The sequence below is a fragment of the Bidens hawaiensis genome, unplaced genomic scaffold (genome assembly GCF_021521415.1).
Source record: "Bidens hawaiensis isolate Kalapana, Puna unplaced genomic scaffold, B.hawaiensis_p1.1 tig00019830_1, whole genome shotgun sequence".
NCBI classification, from domain to species: Eukaryota; Viridiplantae; Streptophyta; class Magnoliopsida; order Asterales; family Asteraceae; genus Bidens; species Bidens hawaiensis.
In genome coordinates, this window is record NW_027493018.1 from 10,539 (window position 1) to 35,986 (window position 25,448).

Below are 25,448 nucleotides of genomic sequence, written 5' to 3' on the forward strand. Positions count from 1 at the left end.
CTTTTATGTAGTTTGATCTTTCAAATGTCCGGTCTCAACTGCATTGGCAGATCTAGAACATAATCTCAGCAGTAGCTTAAAGACTTTCTTGCAACAGTACGTTTAAGAAAAATCTTTTACACATTTTGCAAGTACGGGCGCCTGATTTTGCGTTTCGCGCGTTCAGTGGCCTGGTTCAGCGTGCACCGTGGCTTGGTAACGCGTTTTGTGCGTTTCGCGCGTTCAGTGGCCTGGTTCAGCGTGCACCGTGGCTTGGTAACGCTTTTTGTGCGTACTGTGTTTTGCTCGTAAAGGGCAGGTTACGCATTTCACGCGTCCCTTGCTCGGTTTCGCATTATGGGTTTGCGCGTACTGCGTTTTGCTCGTAAAGGGCCGGTTACGCGTTTCGCGCGTCCCGTGCTTGGTTTCGCATTATGGGCATACCGGTGCCGAGTTACCCGCTTCGCTTGTACCCATGTCCGGTTAGCAGTTTCGCATGTACCAGGGCTTGGTAATGCATTTCACTTGTGCGTGCACCCTGTCACGCGTTTTGAGTGATGGTTTCGCGTTACGCGCCACCGACCCCAGGCTGGCTGTTTGGCATGTATCCGGCAACCGCTACCTGTTCTGTGTGTTCCGTCGCATGGTTGCACGTTTCACGCGCATTGGCACATGTATGAATGCATAAACATTTTAAGTTGGCAATTAAATAAATTAAATAGTAAGCTTTCAATCATCTTGGGCTTTTAATAAAATTTTGAAAAGTGAAGTTCTGGGTTTTAGAACATTTTTAGAGGTCGCATAATATAATTTCATTAGTAACGTAATACATTAAAAAAAATAAAATCCACTCTATAGGAGAACTTGGTGAAATGTTATATCTGGGCGTCTAGTTACGCACTCTGGGTTTAAAGAATGCTCAAAGAATGCTATACCATCTATCAACCAAAACACAGTTGTTAGAGATCAGTTGTTCATGGGCCCCATTCTCCTGAAATTGTTGATCCATTGGATGGAAACAAAACGATTAAAAAGAATCCTAAGGATTATTTTGATCAAGATCTGCAGAAATTTGAATTGGATGTCAAAGTTCATACAACGCGTTTCATGGCAATTCCAAACAAAATTTATGGTGGATTGATTCATCACAAATCTGCCAAGTAAATTGTGGGATGCACTTAACGAACAATGTGGTGGACCTCCACAAGTCCTTAAGAATACTCGTGAAATTCTCAAGAAACTGTATGAAGCATTGTGTCATTTAAGAAGATAGAATTTAACTCTACAATATGAAAGATTCACAACGATAATCAGTGAATTAAAAATGATTGAAGTTACTTTTACAAACTCATCTCTAAATAACCGATTCCCGAGGTCAATTATAAAAAATGGGGACGCTCATACTAAGAACTTTGCCAAATTTCTAAGATCTGAGTCTGACTGTTCTCCATGGTAAGCTACTCACTTGTAAGAGGGAGATAGGTCAAAGGAAGAAGTTGATCTCAACGGGCAAGCCAACTGATTATTATACCATCGGATTAACACTTCTATGTCAAGAAACTCAATCTGTCCAAACTGCTGACCAAAGTTATGATTGTCACATAGACATAACAACTGGTATTAGATCAAAAGTTGAAAATCAAGCATTTGTTGTTCAAGAGATTTCTTCACGTGTGTCTAACAATCTATCGTTTATTATGGAAGATTTGCAACACATAGATCCAGTTGATTTGGAGGAAATGAAAATTCTAAACTCTATGCATTATTGACATTCAGAACAAACAAATTTTACAAGAGGTCATGAAGGAAATTTACAGGGATTAACAATAGGACAACAGTGGGTTATGACAAGGAGAAAATGACTTCTCACAAATGTGACAGGCTAGGACACTTTGCTAGATAATGCATAATTCAGTTACAGCCTAGTCCCAATCAAGTTCAGCCTTGAATAACCTATCCAAGTTCACCTCTCCGTCCTCATTCATAACAACAAAGTTTCAATAACCATTTCACAACTCACTTTGCCCAAATCTCAACAATGCCTAAGCCTAATAATGATTCTCATTATCAGCATTAGTATGCATCAATACCTCAACCCATGCAGCAGATGCAATATGTGCAATTCCTTTCATTCCACCGATCAATACACAAGTTCAGCCTGCCTTGGTTACCATAGCTAGACCATCCTCTTGAAGCCAAGACAACACCAAAACAAGCTTCTTCACACAAGAGTTTGTAAAATGGAGAAGGCTGCCTGAAGAGATGAGCACAAAAGATTTGGTTCTTGTGGTTATTGATATGGAATCAACTTATGAAAAGAAGATGAAGAATGATTTCAATAATGAAATCATACAAGTGATGATGACAAGTGATACAACAACAAATACAAAAACTGCCGAAGACCAAGCAATTAAAACTGCCGCTGATGAGGTAACTCCTGAGATTTGTCAAATACAATGGGAACATGTTAAGTAAATACAATGAGTGCAAGATATCATTAGAACTAACTCACGTAAACTGGCACAAATGGATTGAATCCAGTAAGGGTTTTCAAATGTTGTGCAAGCAATCCAGCAGTAATGTGAAATTTAGTATTGGATATAATCACACTGAGCAGCCTCCAAAGTATACTCCAATTACTCTTTACAATTGTGTTGATGAACTTGAGGAAGAAGTTGTCTTTCAAACACAAGTTCAAACAGTTGTTTCACCAAATTTTGTTCCACTGAAACTTGCTAGTCAAGAAAAGGTTGGAAATTGGTATCAAACAATTGATGCATCACAAGGATTTAAACCAATTTCATTTACTGAGTTGAGTGGTCAAAAGTCAGTTATTGATCATAATCCATAAGTTTTTCAAAACTTGAATGGTTCAAACAAATTCTTATTTCATGATAAAAAATGGAATTGGCATCAAACAACTGATCCATGCAATGAAGTCAAACAAATTTCTATCACTAAGTTGAATGGTCAAAGACCTAATGTTGACCAAAACCCATAAGTATTTTCATGTATTACTGACCATTCTTCCAAAATAACTGATGCGTCCCAAACAACTACTTCGACATCAATATTTTCAAGGAATGAACCCTCAAAGCTTATAGCTTATGCTCCTTCATTCATTCATTCAAAGATCAGTAGTTGCAAGAACTGAACATATTCAGACTGAAATTCATCTAACTTCTGTACCTGGATACATGTCACCAGGAACAGTGGTTGTTGATAGACTGGGTGTGACAAAGAAATGAAATCTAAAAACAATCATAGAAACATTTATGTCCAAACTAGTGTGATGTTTGTAAGAAAAATAACCATCTAACAGAGGACTATAAGTTTCTGAAAGCCATTGGAAATAAAATAATCTATTGTAACTCTTGATGTGTTCATCAACTATCAAAGGACCCATACCTAAAATGAAAGTTCAGGTTAAATGTGTTGAAACACCTGTTACTTTGGTTGTAAAGAACATCCGAAGTTTAAGAGTTGTTCAAGTAACAGATGTTCCATCCACTAGAATATTACCACAACAAACAATTGTTTCAAACCATCCAACATCTATTTTACAAAGTGATGAGATTAAAGTGTTGATGGAAAACCAGAAACAGTTGATGAATGTTGTTAAGAATCTTCAACAGAAAATTGACTTATCCTCATCAAATGAGCAACCCAAGACTAAAGGGGATTGGGTTATTCCTTCTAACAAATTTCCATTATACGTGTAGAGAGCTTTCACATGCCTTGAAAGCTTGTTGATATACGTTTCTATGTCTCGGTCTTTGTTTAATGTATTTTTGTTATTAATATAAAATATAGGGGTATTTTGGTAAATGCCTATTGTAACACCCCGGCCCGGAAGGGGCTGACGTGTCACAATAAATATGGTTTCTGAACAAAATACATAATTTCATATATTTACTTGTCAAAGGTATGACACATTAGACAATACAAACTTACGCCCTGTTCTTGAGTTTTTTTAAAGTAGAGAAAGTAAAGGAAAACTAAGGATAATTAAAAAATGGGTGTTCTTGAGTTTTTTTTAGGATGGAAAGGAAAGAAGTAGGAGAAGTTAGGAGGGATTAAATTAATGTTTTTTCCCAATAAGTTATCCTCCCAAAAATGGGATGATTACTAAGGATAAGTTTTTTCCCAATAAGTTATCATTTCATTTCCTCTAATTTCCTTCCAACTCAAGAACACACCTATTAAAAAATTTTCATTCCCTTCCCTTCCCTTTCTTATCATTCCCTCTCATTTTCTTTTCTTTCCTTGGTTAAAAAAATTAAGAACAAGGCGTTAAGGTTAATTTACAAACTAACATGGTTAAAAAAGATATTTATTAGGATCCTGATATTTTATTCTTCGCTCTTAATCCCGCCCAAAGAAACTTGTGAACCTGTATATAAAAATAAAAAAAAATAACGGAATGAGCCGAATGCTCAGTATGGAATAATAAAACAATTAATTATTTAATGAAACGTAATTTAGATTGAACTTACAGATGATGATACGATACGAAGTAATCTTATTAAATAAATTAAAATGTATCATACGGATATACCTATGAGCGAACATAAAACGTGAATATATACAGGTAGCTACTCCTGCATATTTATCACACGAGATGGCGAGTTGGCATACCCGCTATCCATCTCCTTAATATTAATCCTAGTATCGATCCATACGCCTCCTAATAGCAATATGTACCACACTTGTACTTAAGAGACGCCGTGAACTGATCTCACCGTCACGTTGGTGCACATGTTGTCAATGCCGTAATAACATGCTCGTGGGACACTCCACGAGAGGCGGCACTCAGGGTATCGGAATACAAATCTTATTCACATAACTCATAGCAAATCTATTATCGTAACATATATCGGAACATACGATAATGTGTATAATCAAACATAATAATATCGCATGACATGAAAGCTAAATCCAATTTTTAATCATAATTGGAATCCAACTGACATCAAAGTGAATTGGTAATTCAAATACGTGAGGAGTTATAAAATATATATTAACTCAATGAATTTATATTAATTAATTATGAAAGCAATGAAGAGTGGAGATAAGGATCCATACCTTAATGTTCCAAAGTGATCTTAACTTGTTTACGCGTGTTCTAAATTATCTACACACAAGTTATTTAAAATTATTATTGGTTTGTATCAAATTTATATTGAACTAATAAAACATACTAATATATGTTTGTGATTAAAGATCGTCTTACAATATTTCCTTAACTATATATGTGACATTAATATTAAATTACATACAAACGTTTTAGTGGTCTATACACTATTATTTGTTTTATTTAATATTCTTCTAGACATATGCTTTTATCTTTATGTTTCAGAACTTTTATATATGAATCATTTTCGTTAGCAATTTTATATTGGAACAAAATATTTAACAATAGACAATATTGTTATGTATATTTATATTCTTAATAATAATAAATAATAATAATAATTATTATTATTATTGCTAACAACCATTTCAAGTGTAAATATCTCGAAAGGGTTTTATAAAACAAAATTTTAATTAGTAGATTAATCAGTACGTTTATATTAATTAAATAATTTAACTATTCTAGTTAGCAAGTAAAATTTTAAACCAAACGTGTGTATGTATAAAATAATGAGAAGTAATAAAAGGTAAATACTAATTTATTCATATTCATAAATCAACTTGAATAGGACATTGAGTGGTCATAACAATAATAAAATATTAGCTAGTCATCTTCTTTACATGAAGAATGAAAAGAAATACAAGTTCAGTAAGTTTTTTTTGTGTATTTTGATTCAGTTATTAAGTTGATTATGTGTATATGTGGGCTTATGTAAACACATATAAATAAGCGTAACTATAAGCATGTGGGATTACCTTACGTTCGGGATGAACAAGAAGTAGTGATAATAAGAACGTTTTCCGGTTGACGTCGGTTCTGTTGTAACGTCGATCGCGATGGTTCAGAGGTGATGGGGGCTAGCTATAGTGTGGAGATAGTGAATAGGGTACTTCTTTGCTTCCTGTATTCATATCGATTTTCCGGAAAAGTTCATGTTGGCCGGAACGTTTGTTTTTCTATAGGATGCTTTCAAACGTTTGTCATATGTTGGTGGAGAAAAGCAGTACAACATTTATTTGTTGTGTTGAATCATTCTGGGTTATAAAAAAACGCGATTCGATGTCGGAATAAACAGGAACGTCTAAAGGTTTAGGATGTGTGATACTTCATGCCACACTTGCTTTTATACTCATATTTTTTTTATAGACTGGCTTGATGTTTCTGACTCATCAAAGTTTAATTACATTCCTCCACGTTGCCATGTCTAGATTTAGATTTACATGAATCTTACTTTTATTCATATTTTCCATTTTATCTTTATAGTTACATTCCTCCACGTTGCCATGTCTAGATTTACATAGATTTACATGAATCTTACTTTTATTTTCATATTTTCCATTTTATCTTTATAGTTACGTAATTGATTTTATTGGGACATAAGATTTGTTTTAGTTAATTAAAATTTATTCAATCACATGTGCTTATAATTGATAATTCATCGAAACTTATTTTATTCATATCTTGTATTATATATTACTATTAATACTAACAAAGTTTGAATATAATAATATAGTTACTTTTACTGCAAATTGTTCTTCTTATTATTATTGTTGTTATTATTAGTAATATTTCTTTTCTATAAATGATAACAAAAAAAAATGGGTCACTACAACTATTACCCTCTTAAAAGAAATTTCGTCCTCGAAATTTATGAGTTAAAACATACGTAAACGAAAGTATCATAATATAGATAAGAAAATAAGTTTATAGTTACTTGGATTAGAGATTCAATGACTTAATCAAAACTAATTTACATATAAGATTGCCAAAAGTGCACATACGTGATATGTAACTCACATGTATGTTCTAGACCACAATTGTCAATTACTATTCAATTATGCCTTAATGATCCTCGCAAAATACCTTAACGAACCAACGAATCAGAACATCCATATGGACACTTACATGCATAATAGGAATCCTAAAAGCACACTTTTGTAAATGTAATTCACAATTATGTTCTGGACCATAATTGTCAATTACCTTACAATTACGTCTTAAGGGTTCTCCCATAATGCATCCTTATTACATATCCTGTCAGAGCATTTACAACGAATTCTATCTCACATCTTAATAATATTCTTGGTTGTCTTCCTCGGCAATGTATTTGGATAATTACGGACAGTAGAAGGGTATCGATGCTTATATTTTTCTACTGAGGTATTATTAGCCAAAGCTATGAGTCTCACACATTTTGCAAGATAACTTGTGAATTCTAAGCATAGAATTAATCCTAACACACGTATGATGTTAGTTTCCCTAATAGGCAAACCAAGTTTTAGAAATGACGTGTCATAAACAACACTCAAATATAATATGGCAGTGAGCCGATAAAATCCAATCTGATGATAACGTCAAAAGTACTAGTATGCTTTAAAAAAAATCCTCATGACGTATAAATCACGTTTTCAAACCAATGTTTCCATAATCGTATCGGATATCGTACCGAATGCCTTACAGGTCAGACCAGTTAGATAAGATTCAAGAATCAGATGACATCAGAAATAAATAAAAATTGAAATACAAATAAACATTTTATAATAACTTTTAAACAATAAGTTTAAGTTTATATTTTTAATGTTTTATAATAAAATTAAAAGGGAATATATGATAAGAAATATTTATAATATCTTTTAATTCTTTCTTATTAACTATAACATACATAAAAAGTAATCATCCAAACATCCCAAAAGTCAAGTTGGTGTAGTTGGTCAGTCCAATGCTATTTAAGTTTCTAGTTGAGTTTACACAGGTTCGAAACTCATATCATTATTTTATTTTCAAAAAAAAAAACTTTCAGATTTTGCCTTGCCTAACTGTTTAACTGAACCGAACGGTTCACTAGTTTAGCCTGAAACCACCGTGACACCGGCCAGTTAATTTGAAAACGGTTTGAAGATAGTAAACTGGACCATTGTTCTTTTCGATCCCCAATCGGACCGGACGATCCATGTTTAAAACATTGTTTCAAACTATCAAAATAACTTCATTTATTTAAAAATAGTCATAACATTTTGAAACCTTAATATATAGAAAATGGTAATTATTATAGTTTTAGATTCTTAATAACGAATCAATGCTTCATTTTCCAAAGTATGCCCATATATATCTTATGCAATGCTTATTCGTTAATTTCATAAATTCTATTTTTAAGTTTTAAATATAAAACTTTTTAGATTTGAAGCTCACCTTAAAGGGTGCTGAATAAAATATTTAACAAAACGTTTAGTTAGTGGAAACATATATAAAAGTTTTCTTTTATGAAAGCAATTAGATGCATTATAATAATAAAAAAAAAATTTCAACAAGGTTGGTCATGTTTCGTCTTTTATATTAGGGTCATCTCCTATGGCGAAGCTTGGGCTGAGTCATATGTAATGTTGTTCACGAGTCAAGCCCGAGTCAATTCAGCGTGGTTTCGAGCTTGAGCTCAAAGTCAAACGAGATAGCTCAGCTAGGTTCGAGCTTAATTTTAAAGTTAAACAAGCCTAAGATCGAGCCAACGACCCGAGTCATGACCTAAGCCGAGCTTGGGTCGATTTTGGCTTGGTTATAAAAAATGAACCAACTCAGTTTAGGTTGGTTCGAAGCATTTTTTTATGCTCTTATTGACATTGTGTCCTAGACGCTGCGCGGAGTCGTGTTGGTGTAAAAGATATACCAAGTTTTAATTTAATGGTGTCATTTATAATTATGGCATAATTAATTTTTTTATTTAAAAAAAATTATAAATAAAATTGATGTTTTAGAGAGGCATAAATAAATTGACATCATGTAAGGTATAAATATAATAACAACGTGATGCTTGAAAACATTCAATTCTTGTAAACGAATGTTTAAAGTGTAAAAGTTAAAGAATCTTTGTAAGGTAACTCATAGGGTCTAAGAGAAAAACGATTAAAAAAAAGATTTACTAATGGTAAAGTTTACAAAATATAAATAAATGAAATTAGAGAATTTCAGCAGTGGTTTTTCTTTTTTTTTTTAAGTTCAGTAAGGGTTTAGAAGTTCACTAAGGTTTCAGCAAATTTAGTCTAGGCTTCAGAAACGGAGTTCATAATTGACCTATAACACTATATTTTGATCAAAAATTTAATATTTTAAATTGAAGGTTCAAAAGTTCACAAATTAAACAGAATAATATTAAAAGACGTGTTCAAAAGAATACAAAATGTCTTACATAACTAGTTTTGTTAAAAGAGCATTTAATAATGCAAGAAATCTTTTAACACGTATACACATATAAACTTTACACTAGTTAACACTGTCTTTATTACGAATTAGCAGTTTTATCATTACTATTACTAAAAGTATTACTATATTATTCGTAATGATAAAAATATAAGATTTAGAAATACCTTAGTCGCTTATGATGGTGACGATAACTATCCAGGCATGTATTCAAATAAGTATATGTTATACATCACGCAATCAACTTGTTTTAGTTTGCTGAAGCATGAAAACATTTCGATACATGGTGTAAAACGGGCAAGGTGTACCATAGCAATTATGATATGTGGTGCGCTAAGTTTGTGGTGGTATACGGTAACATAAAATAGTATCAAAACAATATTTATAATGGTATGTCAAAGTTGCGAGTAGAGATACTCTAGAAATATAATTTCTCATAAGAACAGTGGGAACATATCGTGGGCGTTCGTTTTGATAATACGCGGATAAGATTTATGACACGTCACTAAACTACCTTGATTAAAACTTTAAAGGAGAATCAAGTGAATAATTAGAATTTATAGCATCTCCAAATTTAACACATCCCTTGGAAATAGCACATGATGGTATTCTTTTCGATTACTAAAATTTAAGGACAATTAAATTTTAAAAACTATAATAGATAGCCAACAATAAAAATCATAGATAGAAATCTAGAATTGCTTCATATAATCAAATTATTGATATGTTGTTAACTTGAATTGCTCTTTTATTATTATTATTATTTTTTTTTTTTGAAATCACAAAATATTTTTAATATACAAGTACATATTTTGAAAATATATATATAATTTTTTTTAAATCATCAATAGATAAACTAGTTTTGTTAGTTTTGTGATATTGAATATTGAATTCGAAATAAAAATGATTTAAACCGTAAAACCGATTGCGTGATCATAGAAATTTCTAAAATTCAGATGTAACGAAAAATATATAAATGCTTTTAATCCTAGATTTAAGATATACCATGTGTCATTATGTAAATGGTTATGATAAAAATAAGTTGAAAGCAGTTACCGCATTAGGTATTAAAATGGCTAGGGTGAAATATAGTATAATAGTTGTGTAAATGACGGTAACATAATTATGGTATAAATAATAGATCAAAATAGTAGCAGTAAATGTTGAGGTATATATAGTAGACCAAAATAGTGTCAGTATCGGTAACAATATCAATATTGGTATCTGTAGGTGCTTTAATGAAAATATCTAAATACATTTATTTGTCTAGCGCAAGTGTAAAAATTTTAAATGAGAGATTTAATTATTAAAATATTTTTGTAACGAAAAACATTGTGCAAGACATATCGCTTGCAGAACGGATACTTAAACAATTACTTTACTCATTATGCTTGTGAAGTTTTCAAAACCTTAGAAATTAAAGCGCTATAGGTTTCGAACGCATTACCCTTATTTTGTGGAGTTTGTTTTAGATTTCATGCCAAAGCACTAATTTCTTGTAGTGGTTTATCATATCATAAATTAATTTCATGTTCAATAAAATTTGATTAAAACTTTAATATTGAACAGACACAGTTTGTATAAGGATTGGTAATGGCGAAATGGTTTATGTTACGGAATTAACGATAAGAGACATCTATTAGTAGGGGCATATGGTTAAAATAACGAAGATGAATAAGACAAGACATCTACCTAAATCTTAACTTATTAAAATCCTGATGTGCCTAAGTCCTAATCTACCCATTCCTCACAGGCTTAATTACTATGTTTAAGTTTTCTACAGGAACGAGCCTTTGCTCCGATACCATAGCTGTAACACCCCGGCCCGGAAGGGGCTGACGTGCCACAATAAATATGGTTTCTGAACAAAATACATAATTTCATATATTTACTTGTCAAAGGTATAACACATTAGACAATACAAACTTAAGGTCAATTTACAAACTAACATGGTTAAAAAAGATATTTATTAGGATCCTGATATTTTATTCTTCGCTCTTAATCCCGCCCAAAGAAACTTGTGAACCTGTATATAAAAATAAAAAAAATAACGAAATGAGCCGAATGCTCAGTACGGAATAATAGAACAATTAATGATTTAATAAAACGTAATTTAGATTGAACTTACAGATGATACGATACGAAGTAATCTTATTAAATAAATTAAAATGTATCATACGGATATACCCATGAGCGAACATAAAACGTGACAATATACAGGTAGCTACTCCTGCATATTTATCACACGAGATAGCGAGTTGGCATACCCGCTATCCATCTCCTTAATATTAATCCTAGGATCGATCCATACGCCTCCTAATAGTAATATGTACCACACTTGTACTTAAGAGACGCCGTGAACTGATCTCACCGTCACGGTTGGTGCACATGTTGTCGATGCCGCAACAACATGCTCGTGGGACACTCCACGAGAAGCGGCACTCAGGGTATCAGAATACAAATCTTATTCACATAACTCATAGCAAATATATTATCGTAACATATATCGGAACATACGATAATGTGTATAATCAAACATAATAATATCGCATGACATGAAAGATAAATCCAATGTTTAATCATAATAGGAATCCAACTGACATCCAAGTGAATTGGTAATTCAAAGACGTGAGGAGTTATAAAATATATATTAACTCAATGAGTTTATATTAATTAATTATGAAAGCAATGAAGAGTGGAGGTAAGGATCTGTACCTTAATGTTCTAAAGTGATCTTAACTTGTTTACGCGTGTTTTAAATTATCTACACACAAGTTATTTAAAATTATTATTGGTTTGTATCAAATTTATATTGAACTAATAAAACATACTAATATATGTTTGTGATTAAAGATCGTCTTACAATATTTCCTTAACTATATATGTGACATTAATATTAAATTACATACAAACGTTTTAGTGGTCGATACACTATTATTTGTTTTATTTAATATTCTTCTAGACGTATGCTTTTATCTTTATGTTTCAGAACTTTTATATATGAATCATTTTCGTTAGCAATTTTATATTGGAACAAAATATTTAACAATAGACAATATTGTTATGCATACTTATATTCTTAATAATAATAATAATAATAATAATAATAATAATTATTATTATTATTATTATTATTATTATTATTATTGCTTACAACCATTTCAAGTGAAAATATCTCAAAAGGGTTTTAGAAAACAAAATTTTAATTAGTAGATTAATCAGTACGTTTATATTAATTAAATAATTTAACTATTCTAGTTAGCAAGTAAAATTTTAAACCAAACGTGTGTATGTATAAAATAATGAGAAGTAATAAAAGGTAAATACTAATTTATTCATATTCATAGATCAACTTGAATAGGACATTGAGTGGTCATAACAATAATAAATATTAGCTAGTCATCTTCTTTACATGAAGAATGAAAAGAAATACAAGTTCAGTAAGTTTTTTTTTGTGTATTTTGATTCAGTTATTAAGTTGATTATGTGTATATGTGGGTTTGTGTAAGCACATATAAATAAGCGTAACTATAAGCGTGTGGGATTACCTTACGTTCGGGATGAACAAGAAGTAGTGATAATAAGAACGTTTTCCGGTTGACGTCGGTTCTGTTGTAACGTCGATCGCGATGGTTCAGAGGTGATGGGGGCTAGCTATAGTGTGGAGATAGTGAATAGGGTACTTCTTTGCTTCCTGTATTCATATCGATTTTCCGGAAAAGTTCATGTTGGCCGGAAAGTTTGTTTTTCTATAGGATGCTTTCAAACGTTTGTCATATGTTGGTGGAGAAAAGCAGTACAACATTTATTTGTTGTGTTGAATCATTCTGGGTTATAAAAAAACGCGATTCGATCTCGGAATAAACAGGAACGTCTACAGGTTTAGGATGTGTGATACTTTATGCCACACTTGCTTTTATACTCATATTTTTTTTATAGACTGGCTTGATAAGTTTAATTACATTCCTCCACGTTGCCATGTCTAGATTTACATGAATCTTACTTTTATCTTCATATTTTCCATCTTATCTTTATAGTTACGTAATTGATTTTATTGGGACATAAGCTTTGTTTTAGTTAATTAAAACTAGGTTATTGACCCGTGTACGACACGGGTTAAAATATGTAAAGCGTTTAACAACAACACTCGAGTAGACATTAACATTATATAGAGTTGTGAGTATAACATATTATAACCGAATAGTTTCTTCAACATAAGTTTCAACCAAACAGAACATTGGTTCTACAATTAGTATAAACGTAATACAAAATTGAAAACGATAATTTCATAAACAACTAATTAACTTTGTTTTTACAATTATTTTATAGATAACAAAAACTTGAAAATTCATTTTTCATAAATAACTAAATAGTTCCTTATACACCACATTTGTAGTTTTATTTGTATCATTATCATCCTTATCTAATATAAGCATTTTCACACCGGCTCTGCTCTTCACTCGTGATAAAGCCACATATAACTGATCATGTGTAAACACCGGCTGTCGAAGATATATTCCAACTCTTGCTAGTGACTGCCCTTTGACTTTTGTTAATTGTCATTGCAAAACAAACCGATACAGGAAACTGTCTTCGTTTCAACTTGATTGGCAATTTCTTATCTGACGGTGATAGAGTACTACAAGTTATATAAGTGCGATGACCAATGTTAGTACCCGAAATAACCTTTACTTCAATAAAACGCCTCCCCAGTTGAATAACCTGTAATCTAGTTCCGTTACATAAACCATTTTTCTGATCAATATTCCTTAATAACATAATTGGCACACCAACTTTTAGAACCAATTTATGATTAGGCATACCCGACATCTTTATATCATTTAGAAAATCTGGTGAGTGCAATGCTGTATCAAAACCAGGGCCAACAATATCAGAGTTATCTGTACTATCAGAACTTAGATATTCAACTTCTTTTCCCGGAAATAAAGTTAAAAGCGATCGTTAACCTCGTTTAAAGGTGCAAGTATTGCCCTTTCTTGAAAATATGAAATTTCGTTAAAATTATCCAACAAAGCTAGATATACAAAATCAATAAGATCAGAAAGAGGATCGGATGAATCACCGATCAAAAGATCATCTGGTATTTCTATAATAGAATTACCATCATTGTCACCACCAAGTTTACCTTTCCCAAGTTCTAACAACCAATCTGCAAATTGGGCGATCTCTTCAACATTTGATGGTTCACAACCGACGGTTAATCTCATGTTTTTGGTTAGCCTAAGAACCTTGCACTTGGACCATATATGGGAGGAATTGAGTGAAGCATTCACTACGTGATCCATTTTGGACTACAGGCAAAATCTGACGAAAATCACCACCAAAAACACTTTCCCCCCAAATGGAAGTTGAGAACTATTACGGTTACCAACTTTTAAAACATCTTTTAAAATTCTATCCAAGGCTTCAAACGCATGTTTATGTATCATAGGAGCCTCGTCCCAGATAATCAGATTAGTTTGCTTCATTAAGTTGCAAATATCTGGATTTTTTGTTATTGAACAGGTAGAATCCTCAGTAAGATTTATAGGAATTATAAATCTAGAGTGAGCGGTTCTACCTCCCTCAAGTAACAAAGATGCTATGCCGCTTGAGGCAACATTTAAAACGATTTTCGCTTTCGATCTTATGGAAGCAGATAACGTCTTCCATAAGAAGGTTTTCCCAGTCCCTCCATAACCATATACAAAGAAAACACCCCATTCTTTCATCAACGGCTTCCATTATTTCATTATACACATTGTGTTGCTCATCTGTTAATGAACTATAAAATCGTTCAAACTCACCTGTCATGACTTCTGTATCGTACGACAACTCTTCGTTCATAAAACAATTTGTTGATGCTGTTATAGAATCATCATCAGGGAAAGTTATTGTAGGAAAATAACGCAGACTACAATTATTTCGAAGGAGGAAATTCTGAATTTCAAGTAAAGCGAGGTTCTTTAGTTGGGCCTCTGAAAGTACCAAATCTGTATAGAATAAAAAACAGGTTACAAACTTTTAATTTTATAAACATATTTCATAATCTATTCGCAGTTTAAAAAAAATTTAAAAATTCAATTTGATACCTTTATTTTTCTGCTCAAATTGTTGTTTGTATAGAATGCCATCAATTAAATACTTCTAGGTCTTTTCCCAAAAATCATCCGGCCTAGATAAACTGTATGTGATTAACATTGTTGCAAATAAACTGCGCAAATAATAACCACTTGCAGTATGACTTGCTTCTTCAATTGATTCTATGTACTCGTTGTCATCATCTAGAAGGCCTCTTTTATAACACGCATCTCTATATGTAGCACACACTTCACCATCAACAGTACGAATATCTTCAAAGTACTTAGGACCTCTAACCTTGTTTAAAAGAATCCGTAGATAGTATGCTTCATTAAAAGATGGAGGAACATGATGAATTCGACCAATAGAAAAACCCAGTTTACGTAGCGCCCAAACCCTTTCCTGTTGTTTCCAAACAAATTTTGTTGGAAACTCAGCGTACGTTAGGGTTTGTGCAATATCACAGTGTTTATTAAACTCCATCCAAGCAGTGAATCTTGACGAACCAACAGTCGGCTTGTTTAAAACGTCTTCCACATCATCATCATCTGCAAAAACAACTGTTTGTTGTCCCGGTAAATGAAACGGCAGCCGAGTAACTGAAGGAAATCTGTAATGGACATCAAAAGAAAAAATTCTCCATGCCGCATCACATGCAGATAGGTATCTGCAATCATAAAACACCTTCACTTCGTCTACAACTTCATCTTCATTACCAGAATTGTTCTGTACAAGTGATATAGTAGCACGATCGGGACCTTTATTAATGTACTTGAACAAATACTTTATCGAACCCTCTTGATTACACCATTCAACATTGATATGGGCTTGATATTTTTTTAACGAGATCTTGTTATACGAAACAACATGTCTGTTGTCTAAATTTACCCCAGACTTCACAACAACATTACCCAAGTCTCTTCTTCGATAAACAGGAAACCCATTACAATCAATTGAAGTCTCATTTTGAAGCTTCTTTGGGAAATTTTTAGAGCATGTGTTATCCACCATGCAAAATCATTTAGGGTGAGTAACACCACATGAACCATGCATTATGTGGTCGCTTACAAGTGTATACAACTCCGGATCTTCATTCTTATCTGGAATTTCTGCTGAGATAAAGTTGTTTATAAGCTCCAGATTATGAATTTTATGATCAGAATGCAAAAACAGGAAAATATGTGCATGGGGTAATCCACGCTTATGAAATTCAATGGTGTAAACACCTGCACAACAAAAGTACTCATGGATTAGATAATTTCTTATATAAAAGTATAAGAAATGTTAACAACATATATTATAGTAACCTAATTTTCACAATGATAGTCAACAATAAGTTTTAAAAGTAGTGTTATAATGAAAGACAAAAATTAAAGCTACCTGCTTGAAGCTTCCCAAACAAAGCTTTATCTTTCAGGTCTTTCATTAATTAATCAAGCTTCATCTTGAATACCCTACATAATATATCTGGCCTGTCTTCGGACTTTCGATTTTTATTTCGTAAAAATCGTTTGATTTCTGGCCAATTTGGGTTGCATGTTATGGTTAAAAAGAAATCAGGATAACCAAACCATCTACATATACTCATTGCATCTAGATAATTCTGCATCATGTATCGAGCACCTCCGGTAAATGAAGAAGGTAAAATAATACGTTGTTCGGCCGAAGAAACATCCGATGTTCCAGACGAACGTAGGTTTCTTAGGTTTTCATAAGTTTCAGACCTAAGATTTTTTTGTTGATAGCGTACATAATGCAACCTTTGAGTCTCTATCATTGTGTACGAATCTACAAACAGTTGCTGAGTCAGTCTTCCGCCATTTAAAATCAATGGGTAACTGTTTGGCCTATCTTGAAATCTGTAAGCAAAGTATTCACGCATTGTGCACTTCTTGCGTTTGCTTTTTGTCGAACCTAGCCAAACATTATGTTTCGGTATGCAAGGTTTCCTTACATATGCTTGCATCCTGTCACCCTGTTACATTATTAATATGACAAACAATGTAATTATTAATTAAATATATAAAATGAGGAAGAAAAATAAATACTAAAAACATATGTATTTGTATAGAATAATACCATCTCATCTTGTAAAATCATTTCAATGGACCAATCCTCTCCGGTTTTATTGTTGTCCTTCAAACGCCATAGTCAATACGAACCTTTAGTACACAGTCGTTGTTGGAAACATCCAAATCCTTGAACATGGTAATGGTTGATGATTCCGTCTTGCCGTGTCAGAAAAAATAATATTAAAGCAAAGATAAAAATTCAATAACTGATATTTATAATTTAAAGAAAATATAAAAACCTAGAGAAGAACACAAATGTTTGATGTTCAGTAAGGAAGAGAGAAATGTGAGATTTTCTTTATTGATTTTAAAGTATTTATAGATGACCATAATCTGTTAGAAAATTTGAAATGTTACATTAAAAGGAAAGGTTTAAATATAGTAAATTTATTAAATAAAATTATGGATTTCAAATATGTAATTCATAATTCATATTTACTTAATTTGGTATTAATAATCGAATGTAATTAGGGGTTGATTAGTAACACAATATAAGTATTAACATGTAACGATTCCGGCAAAATCAGGTATACCCTAACCGGTATATACTATTTATGTGTTATTTAGTAATGAATATATGAATTATAATGCATTTATACGAGTATGTATGATTCACAGTACGGATTATACTCGATTATGCAGTTAATCGTATTGGAAATACGATTAACTGATTAACGATTATTGAAGCCCGAACGAATCGAGGATTACATTATAGATGAGATATATGATATTTAGTGATGTTTACGAAGTATTAAAGCTTCGGGATAAGTGAATTAAAGCACAGAAAAAGAATTTTCGATTTAATGGTACGTCGGTACGTTAAACGAAACCTTTAATACCAAACCGAGCAAGAGACGATCGATCAAGCCGAAAAAGATGCGCAATTATTAATAATATGATGTTTTAAGTTAATAAATGTCATGGTTTAAGTTTTTAAAGTTTTTAAATCGGTTTTATATAAATTTCATTTTTAAGCCGAAAACGACCGTTTTAGCCTCGTTTTAAGCTGAATTAAACATTTAACCGAAAAACGAACTGAACCAGATTATCCAAAACATTATCCAGATTTCCAAAATCCAAATGAGTGGCTAGAAATGGAAAGGTGGGTCCCACCCCACCTCCCCTTTACCTTGTCCGATCGGCAGCGGCAGGGGTATAAACCCCTTGCCCTTGTCATTTTTCTTTTTTGTAAACAAGTATTTCAACATCCTTCAACTCTCTCCACATTATGATCTAAAAGCCCAGATTTGTAGCAAGAAAAACAAGGTAAAAATCGAGTTATTTACGTTTTCATCTTCTTTTCTTGAGTTTATTTGCAAGAAAATGAGGTTTCAAGTGAAAAAGGGTGAAAACCAGAGATGAAAACCGATTCTTGCATGATCAAGTGATGTATACGGGTTATACAAGGGATCTTGGTCCAAGAAAGGAGTTAAACGAACCAAAAACGAATTTTTACGGTTTAAATCTTTGTTTTTAAATCATAACCGAACCCATGAAAGAAATGGCTTGATTGTGGGTGTAACTTGCTTGGTGTGGTATTATTGTGCTTGTAGGTGTTGTATCTAGTTGTTAACAAAGGCTAGAAAGCAAGATCCTTGCGTTTTGAAACTAAAAACACAAGGTAGTTCGGTTTTTTTTATGGTGTATGTGTTTTAGACAGATTGTGGTACATTTAGAGTTAGGCTATGAAATTTCACAGAGATGATCTACACATGAAAATATGAGATCTGTGAAAATTTGGTAATATTTGGACAAAGGATGAATATTTGGTGAATTTAATGCTCGGTTTTGGCTAAAAATGGTGAAAAATATTTAAATATCATGATAAATTCTGGAAAATTCCAGATAAGCTTTTTATAACATGTAAAAGTCACACACAAAATTTTAGGTCAGTTGGAGAAGTCTAAGTAGGCTTTTCGGTTAAACGAGTTCTAGGGTTTTCTAGCTCGGTTTTAGTGAAAATGGCATGTAAAAAGAGATTTTGGTTCTGGAAAAATTACAGGGGAATATGTCGATGGCAGGGGTCATCCAGGAAAAAATTGGGATTTTTCTAAGGTCGTTTGGTATTTACGACATATTTAGTGTTTAAATGGTGTTTAAAAATAGATATATAAATTTTAAATATAAAAATTAATTCTGGAAATATTTTTATAAAATTCCCCACTGTCAAAAAGTGATTTGTACAAAATTTCAAGATCCGAGATTAAACGGATAATTATTTGTGCAAAACAAACTTTTAAAGTTTAAAACGCGTAAACCGGTAAAGTTCGCCTAAACGAGCTGACTGGTGTATAAAAACCCTAAAAATGAACTATTTTCATATAACTGAGTTAAACAGGTAAAAATAAATCATCCGAAAATAATTCGGATGATTTGGGTAATTTTATCCGATTTAACAGTTTCAGGTGCACTAAAGACGGAAACGGGTCCCGCGGCCAATCGGGGCGTCTAAACCGAGCTCTAATTTCACAACTTTAATTAAATTATCAGTCAACAACTATTTTCGGGTCGTGTGTGACCAAACTCATTTTTGAAACGTAAAAACGGATAACCGTGCTAGGCACACAAAACGGGGAAAACGAACTAATAGTAATTTTAACTATTGAACTCTAAACGATATCACAATCTGAGTCCGGAGAAGTGTTTCTGGGTTAACATTGCCCCCGGAACGGGTACAGTACTGGGTTAACAGTGTCCCCAGATGTACCGGTTAACACGGTTAAAGTTATATTAATAGTGATTGTATAGTAACGAACTTAGGGATCGTATTACAGATCCGGACTAGTAGCTCACGTACTGTGTTACCTGCTTGCTTGCGATAAGGTGAGTTTCACGAGCCCCTTTTTCTGAATTGTTTTTAAATATTTTCTCGGGGCGGGAAGCATGTTATTATCAAAATGTTTAAGTACATACTGAACGCATGGATTTGCGTATATTTATATATATTTTATTGTACGGGAATCGTACGGAAATGTACTAAGATGGTAATTGTCTGAGTTGCTAACATTGTAAGGCCCCGTAACACGAGTGATTAGCTAAAAGCCGGTAGAGTGTGAATAGTACTATTGGTCTGACAAACCCAACTGGTCCGGCATGGATTTGCTGATGTTTCCCAGCCAGTTGCACATGTCTATTTTGTTGTTATTTATTTTGCTATGTAATGTTAGGCATAGCGGTTTGGGGCAGGTTCGTGGGCGGAGTATGCCACGGGGTTGTATGTGGATAGTCAGAGGTTTCACTTGTGGGCTCAGCATAATTACATCGTTAATATATGATTATTATAATGACCTGTCGCTGTTTATTTAAATTAGTGAAACTCACTAACTATTCGTAGTTGACCCGTTTTCTTTACATGCTTTCTAGGTACCCCCAAACTGGATTAATTGCTACATGCTTGACGATGCGTGCTTTTTTGTGGAAGCTTAATGATCTTTTTGTATTAAATATGTTAATGTAATGTTGGTAAAACTTATGTGCTAACGCCTAGACGGTAACTAAACTCGGAACAATGTAATATGGTGTAAATTAATGTAGTGGTGTTTCCTTTATAAGCAATGCTGTTGATATCAGACGTGTCTGTTGCATCCCGTTTACGTTTCCGCTGCGGTTACGGGGTGTTACATAACAATAATAAGTCATAACTATTATATTGACCCGGATGCAGTCAATAACAATAATAACAATTCATGTTTACAAAATTATAAATATTAAGTTTATTTTAGAATCAGTTACACATTAAAAATTGAATATTTAACAAATAACATAATTGGCATAAATAAACAAAGGAAACAGTTTAGCATATGATCAATATGAACAAATTAAATAAAATAGGAGATTCATGTTTACAAAATTAAACAAACAAAGTTGAATTTGAATTCAAATTGAAATCAGTAAGATTGTAAACTTATAGTAATGACGTGATTTACCAAAAATCAAAAACCATCGATTATTGGTAATTATATTTCGAAACAATTACACATTCAACAATTTAAATTACTTAGAAATAGTAAAATTTATTAGGAACCATATCAATTAAGAATTACACATTACACATTACAGATTACATATATTCAAAACTTATACACATCAAACATATAAAGTTACAATAAATTATACACATAAAATATAAGTTTACATAAACATCAAACAGATAAACATAAGAATGTAAAATTAACAATTTTAAAACATAAGATTTAAAATTACACATCAAACAGAGAAAACATATAAAGTTACATAAATAATTAACAATTTTACCTAATAACCGAACAATGAAAAATACTAACCTAGGTTAATAAGCTAAAATATTATTAAACACAAAAATTTACAGTAAAAATTAACCATTAACAATACGAAACCTATCAATTAAACAATAAAAATAGTAACCTAAGAATGTGAAGATACAAACCTAACAAATGAAAATACTAACCATCAATTTGAAGATCTAATTAACAATCTTCATTGATCTTATACAGTCGATTGCAAAATTATACAGTCGTTATACAGTCGATGAAAGAGTCAATTGAATGAAGGCTATTATCAAATAAAGAACAACTCGTTATACAGTCGATTGCAAAATTTGTGTTCCGATAACCGGTGTCGATTTGAATGGAGGCTAGGATAATAAATTATTTATCCGATTGATATACAATAGGCGATTGAATGTTTGCGGCTCCAATGGTGGATTAGGTTAAAAGGTTAGCATGAAAGAGTCAATTGAGGATGAAAGAATACGAAATAGGAAACCGGTTTCTCTTTCATGGTTACATAAGTATTCTAATTAATGAATTTAATTATTAGTACTTTTGATTTATTTTATTAGTAAGAAAAATAGAGAAGTGGTAGTTATTTTTGGAATATAAGGAAAACATCTAATAGGAAGGGGCCATGTGGCAACAAAGTAATTTGTTTTAATAGTATAGTAGGATTTAATCAATCACATGTGCTTATAATTGATAATTCATCGAAACTTATTTTATTCATATCTTGTATTATATATTACTATTAATACTAACAAAGTTTGAATATGATAATATCGTTACTTTTACTGCAAATTGTTGTTGTTGTTGTTCTTCTTCTTCTTATTATTATTATTATTATTATTATTATTATTGTTATTATTAGTATTATTTCTTTTCTATAAATGATAACAAAAAAAAATGGGTCACTACACATCCATATGCAAGTCTCATTCGTTAGAGTAGATAATAAAGAATGAGTCCCCGTGTTTATACGTGTTCATTCGTTAGTGATGTTAACGAATGGAACCAACGAATATGCTGATCGTTATAGTAATGTATGGAAATATAACGTATGATAGCGAATGACACTCATTCATTATGGCATGTATAACGAATGAGGTCATCTCCTATATATATATATATATATCCCATGTAATTTATCGTTTAATAAAGAATGAAGAGTGAGATGAGGAGCATTACCTAACTTCAAGTCATATTCTCTTTCTTCGATCTTTTGAACAAACTCCATGGTAGTGAGATCTTCATTCTTGAAGAAATTATTCTTTTGAGCACCAACAAAAAAGTAGAGTATGAATACGGTAGTGCACCCGTCAAAGTATCATTTTGATCACTTTCACTAGATCCCATCTTGAAATTATTCATTTCGGCAATCAAATAAATTTGGCTTTATTTGAGAAATACGAGAAGTTTGAAGATGCTAAAGATGACAAGTTGACTGATGAAAGTGATGAATCAGAGATTGAAACTGATTTAGATGATTCAAGTATTGAACAACATGAGAACTTTGATTGCATGGTAAAGATAGAATAGGCTAGTTCAAAATTTTCTAAATATTATAGTGTTGTTTTGGATAATTTAATTGACTCTTATGTTAATGAACCAGAGTGCGTTCATTGTGATGAATTAAAGTCTAAAATTGAGTCATCATGTCATCACAATGATCAACTGGTTCGTGATAACTATCGAAAAATAGTTAAAACTGAAGAAAAAGCAAATGAAAAAATCAAAGCTTTGTAAGATAGTAATCATGATCTAAAAGCAAAAGTGGCAGTTTAATTGATTTTGATTGAGAATCAATTTCAAGAAATTTTAAAGTTAAGAAAAAACATCACAAAACTTGAAAATGTGATATTAGAACTGAAGAATAAACTAGGAAAGTTTAGAGATTCTTCATTTCTGCTGAATGAAATCATTGAGGTTAATAATCATCAATAAAAGAATGGTAAAACATGTTTAGGATTTGTAGAAATCACTCCTCCATTTAATAATGCTTATTGTTCCAGAAACAGTAGATTATGAAAAGGTTGAAACAAATATTCCAGTGATGATTGATTCTACTGTTACTGAGAATAAAGTAAATCATGAGGAAAATGCTGAATTTGTTAAGCATGCCAATGAAAATTCAGTTCAAATGTCTAATGTTCACAGTAATGTTGTTTACACTAAAAATAATTGTGATGGTTTTGTTGAAGAGATTGTTAAACCGCATGTGATTCACAAGAATAAGAATATTTATCGTGATAATCATATTCTTGTGAAGCAGATGAGTTTGAAAAGTGGTTTATAGTTCTAAATTTTCAAATGTCAAATCTAGATAAACCCAAGATTTCTGATGAGGACTTGATGAAATTCAGCAATCCTTTCAAGAACATGTATCCAAATGTCGGGTTTATAAACTTAAAGGGGTGAATAAAGTATTTCATGAACAAGATATCCCTTCATGTTTAGTGAAACCTGAATTAAATGAGAGTTTGTTTCAAGATGAAACATCAAATTTGTCTGAACTTGAAAAATCCTTTTACAAATAAAAATTGGTTAACAAAACACAAGATAAAAAGAAACCAAATTTGTTAAACCTATAAACTTTGTAAAATCATCTAGTTTGGAGAATGTTACGCATTGCACCAATCTAGAATTTTATAAAAAAAGGCAAATAACATGGCTTGTTCTAGTTCAAGTGTAAAAGTTGATTCTTTTCAACCTGTTGTTTCAAACGAATTTTTTGATCGGTTCGCCACCAGTATTTGTAGATATGAGAGGGTGCTTCTCATGTGGTGAATTAGGGCATGTCGAAAGCCAATTTGGAGCTAAGGGAAAATCAATTGAAAAACCTTTAATCAAGGAGCACTTTCATTTGATTAAAATATTTTAAAAAGACAACCTTTACCAGTCAAAGTTGATGAATCAAAAATCATGTTTCATGATGTTAACCATCGAAAGGTTGTTCGGGTTAAATTTTAAGATTCTAAGGTAAATTGCAAACCAGTTGAGCTTGTTAAACCTCTTTGTAATAATAAGGATTCAGGTGTGTTTCAAGACGCACATCTGAAATGAAAGTCAAAGAAACCTTTGACTTATACTCATGTTTATCAATCACACGTGAAAACCAAGGTTATCGTTTTACGAAAGGAAATAAAAAGGAGCCCAAGACTAAGGCCTGGGTTGCCTTTTTAAACTAATCATGTGCAATGTTCATCCAAGACTATCTCAGGTGATAAATGGATAATGGATATTGGTTGTTCTCAGCATATCACCTGCAATATCAATCGTCTTTCAAATGTTAAAGACATTCAAGGGGGTTATGTAGCATTTGCTGGTAATCAGGGTGGATTGATTACTAAAGAAGGTGAAGTATCGAATGGTCAGATTGAGAGGGTAAATTATTGTGACAAAGTGGATCAATATCTGTCGAGCGTTTCACATATTTGTGATAAGAAGTATACCACTTGTTTACCAATAAAGAGTGTCTTTCCCGAGGACATGGTTATCAAGCGATCACCTCGATTAAATGATATATATGTTCTTGACATGCTGTCTAAGGCATTGTCTTTTTTAATTTCAACCTGTTTCGTCTCAAAAGCAACTGAGAAGGACACAATCTTATGGCACAGAAGGATGGCTCACATTCATATTCGTAAAATGAATCATTTGAATGCAAATGATTTAATGGACAATGTTTCATTGAAGCATTTCAAGATGACCGATCATTGTGTTGCTTGTAAGAAAGGCAAA

At 32.1% G+C, this 25,448-nt stretch overlaps 2 protein-coding genes across 2 annotated transcripts; both read right to left on the reverse strand.

Annotated features, from left to right (window-relative positions):
* Window positions 1–14,253: 14,253 nt before the first annotated feature.
* Window positions 14,254–14,610, reverse strand: LOC143559429 (uncharacterized). Its single transcript, XM_077048009.1, has one exon. The coding sequence runs from the start codon at window positions 14,608–14,610 to the stop codon at window positions 14,254–14,256; it is 357 nt and encodes a 118-aa protein (XP_076904124.1).
* A 6-nt stretch (window positions 14,611–14,616) lies between these two features.
* Window positions 14,617–16,396, reverse strand: LOC143559430 (uncharacterized). The gene is made up of 3 exons (XM_077048010.1): window positions 15,535–16,396; window positions 15,112–15,297; window positions 14,617–15,029 (listed from the first exon to the last, which is right to left on the reverse strand). Exons 1-3 carry the CDS (start codon window positions 16,394–16,396, stop codon window positions 14,617–14,619), a joined length of 1,461 nt encoding a protein of 486 aa, XP_076904125.1.
* Window positions 16,397–25,448: the final 9,052 nt, after the last annotated feature.

What these genes read in the sequence shown, in the direction of transcription:
- LOC143559429 (XM_077048009.1), bottom strand. Translation starts at nt 14,610, where the DNA reads ATGGATCACGTAGTGAATGCTTCACTCAATTCCTCCCATATATGGTCC.
- LOC143559430 (XM_077048010.1), bottom strand. Translation starts at nt 16,396, where the DNA reads ATGGTGGATAACACATGCTCTAAAAATTTCCCAAAGAAGCTTCAAAAT. An exon ending in AGCAAGTCATACTGCAAGTG is followed by an intron (nt 15,298 to 15,534) that starts GTTATTATTTGC and finishes TATTCTATACAG; the next exon opens with ATTTGGTACTTTCAGAGGCC. An exon ending in CGATACAGAAGTCATGACAG is followed by an intron (nt 15,030 to 15,111) that starts GTGAGTTTGAAC and finishes CGTTGATGAAAG; the next exon opens with AATGGGGTGTTTTCTTTGTA.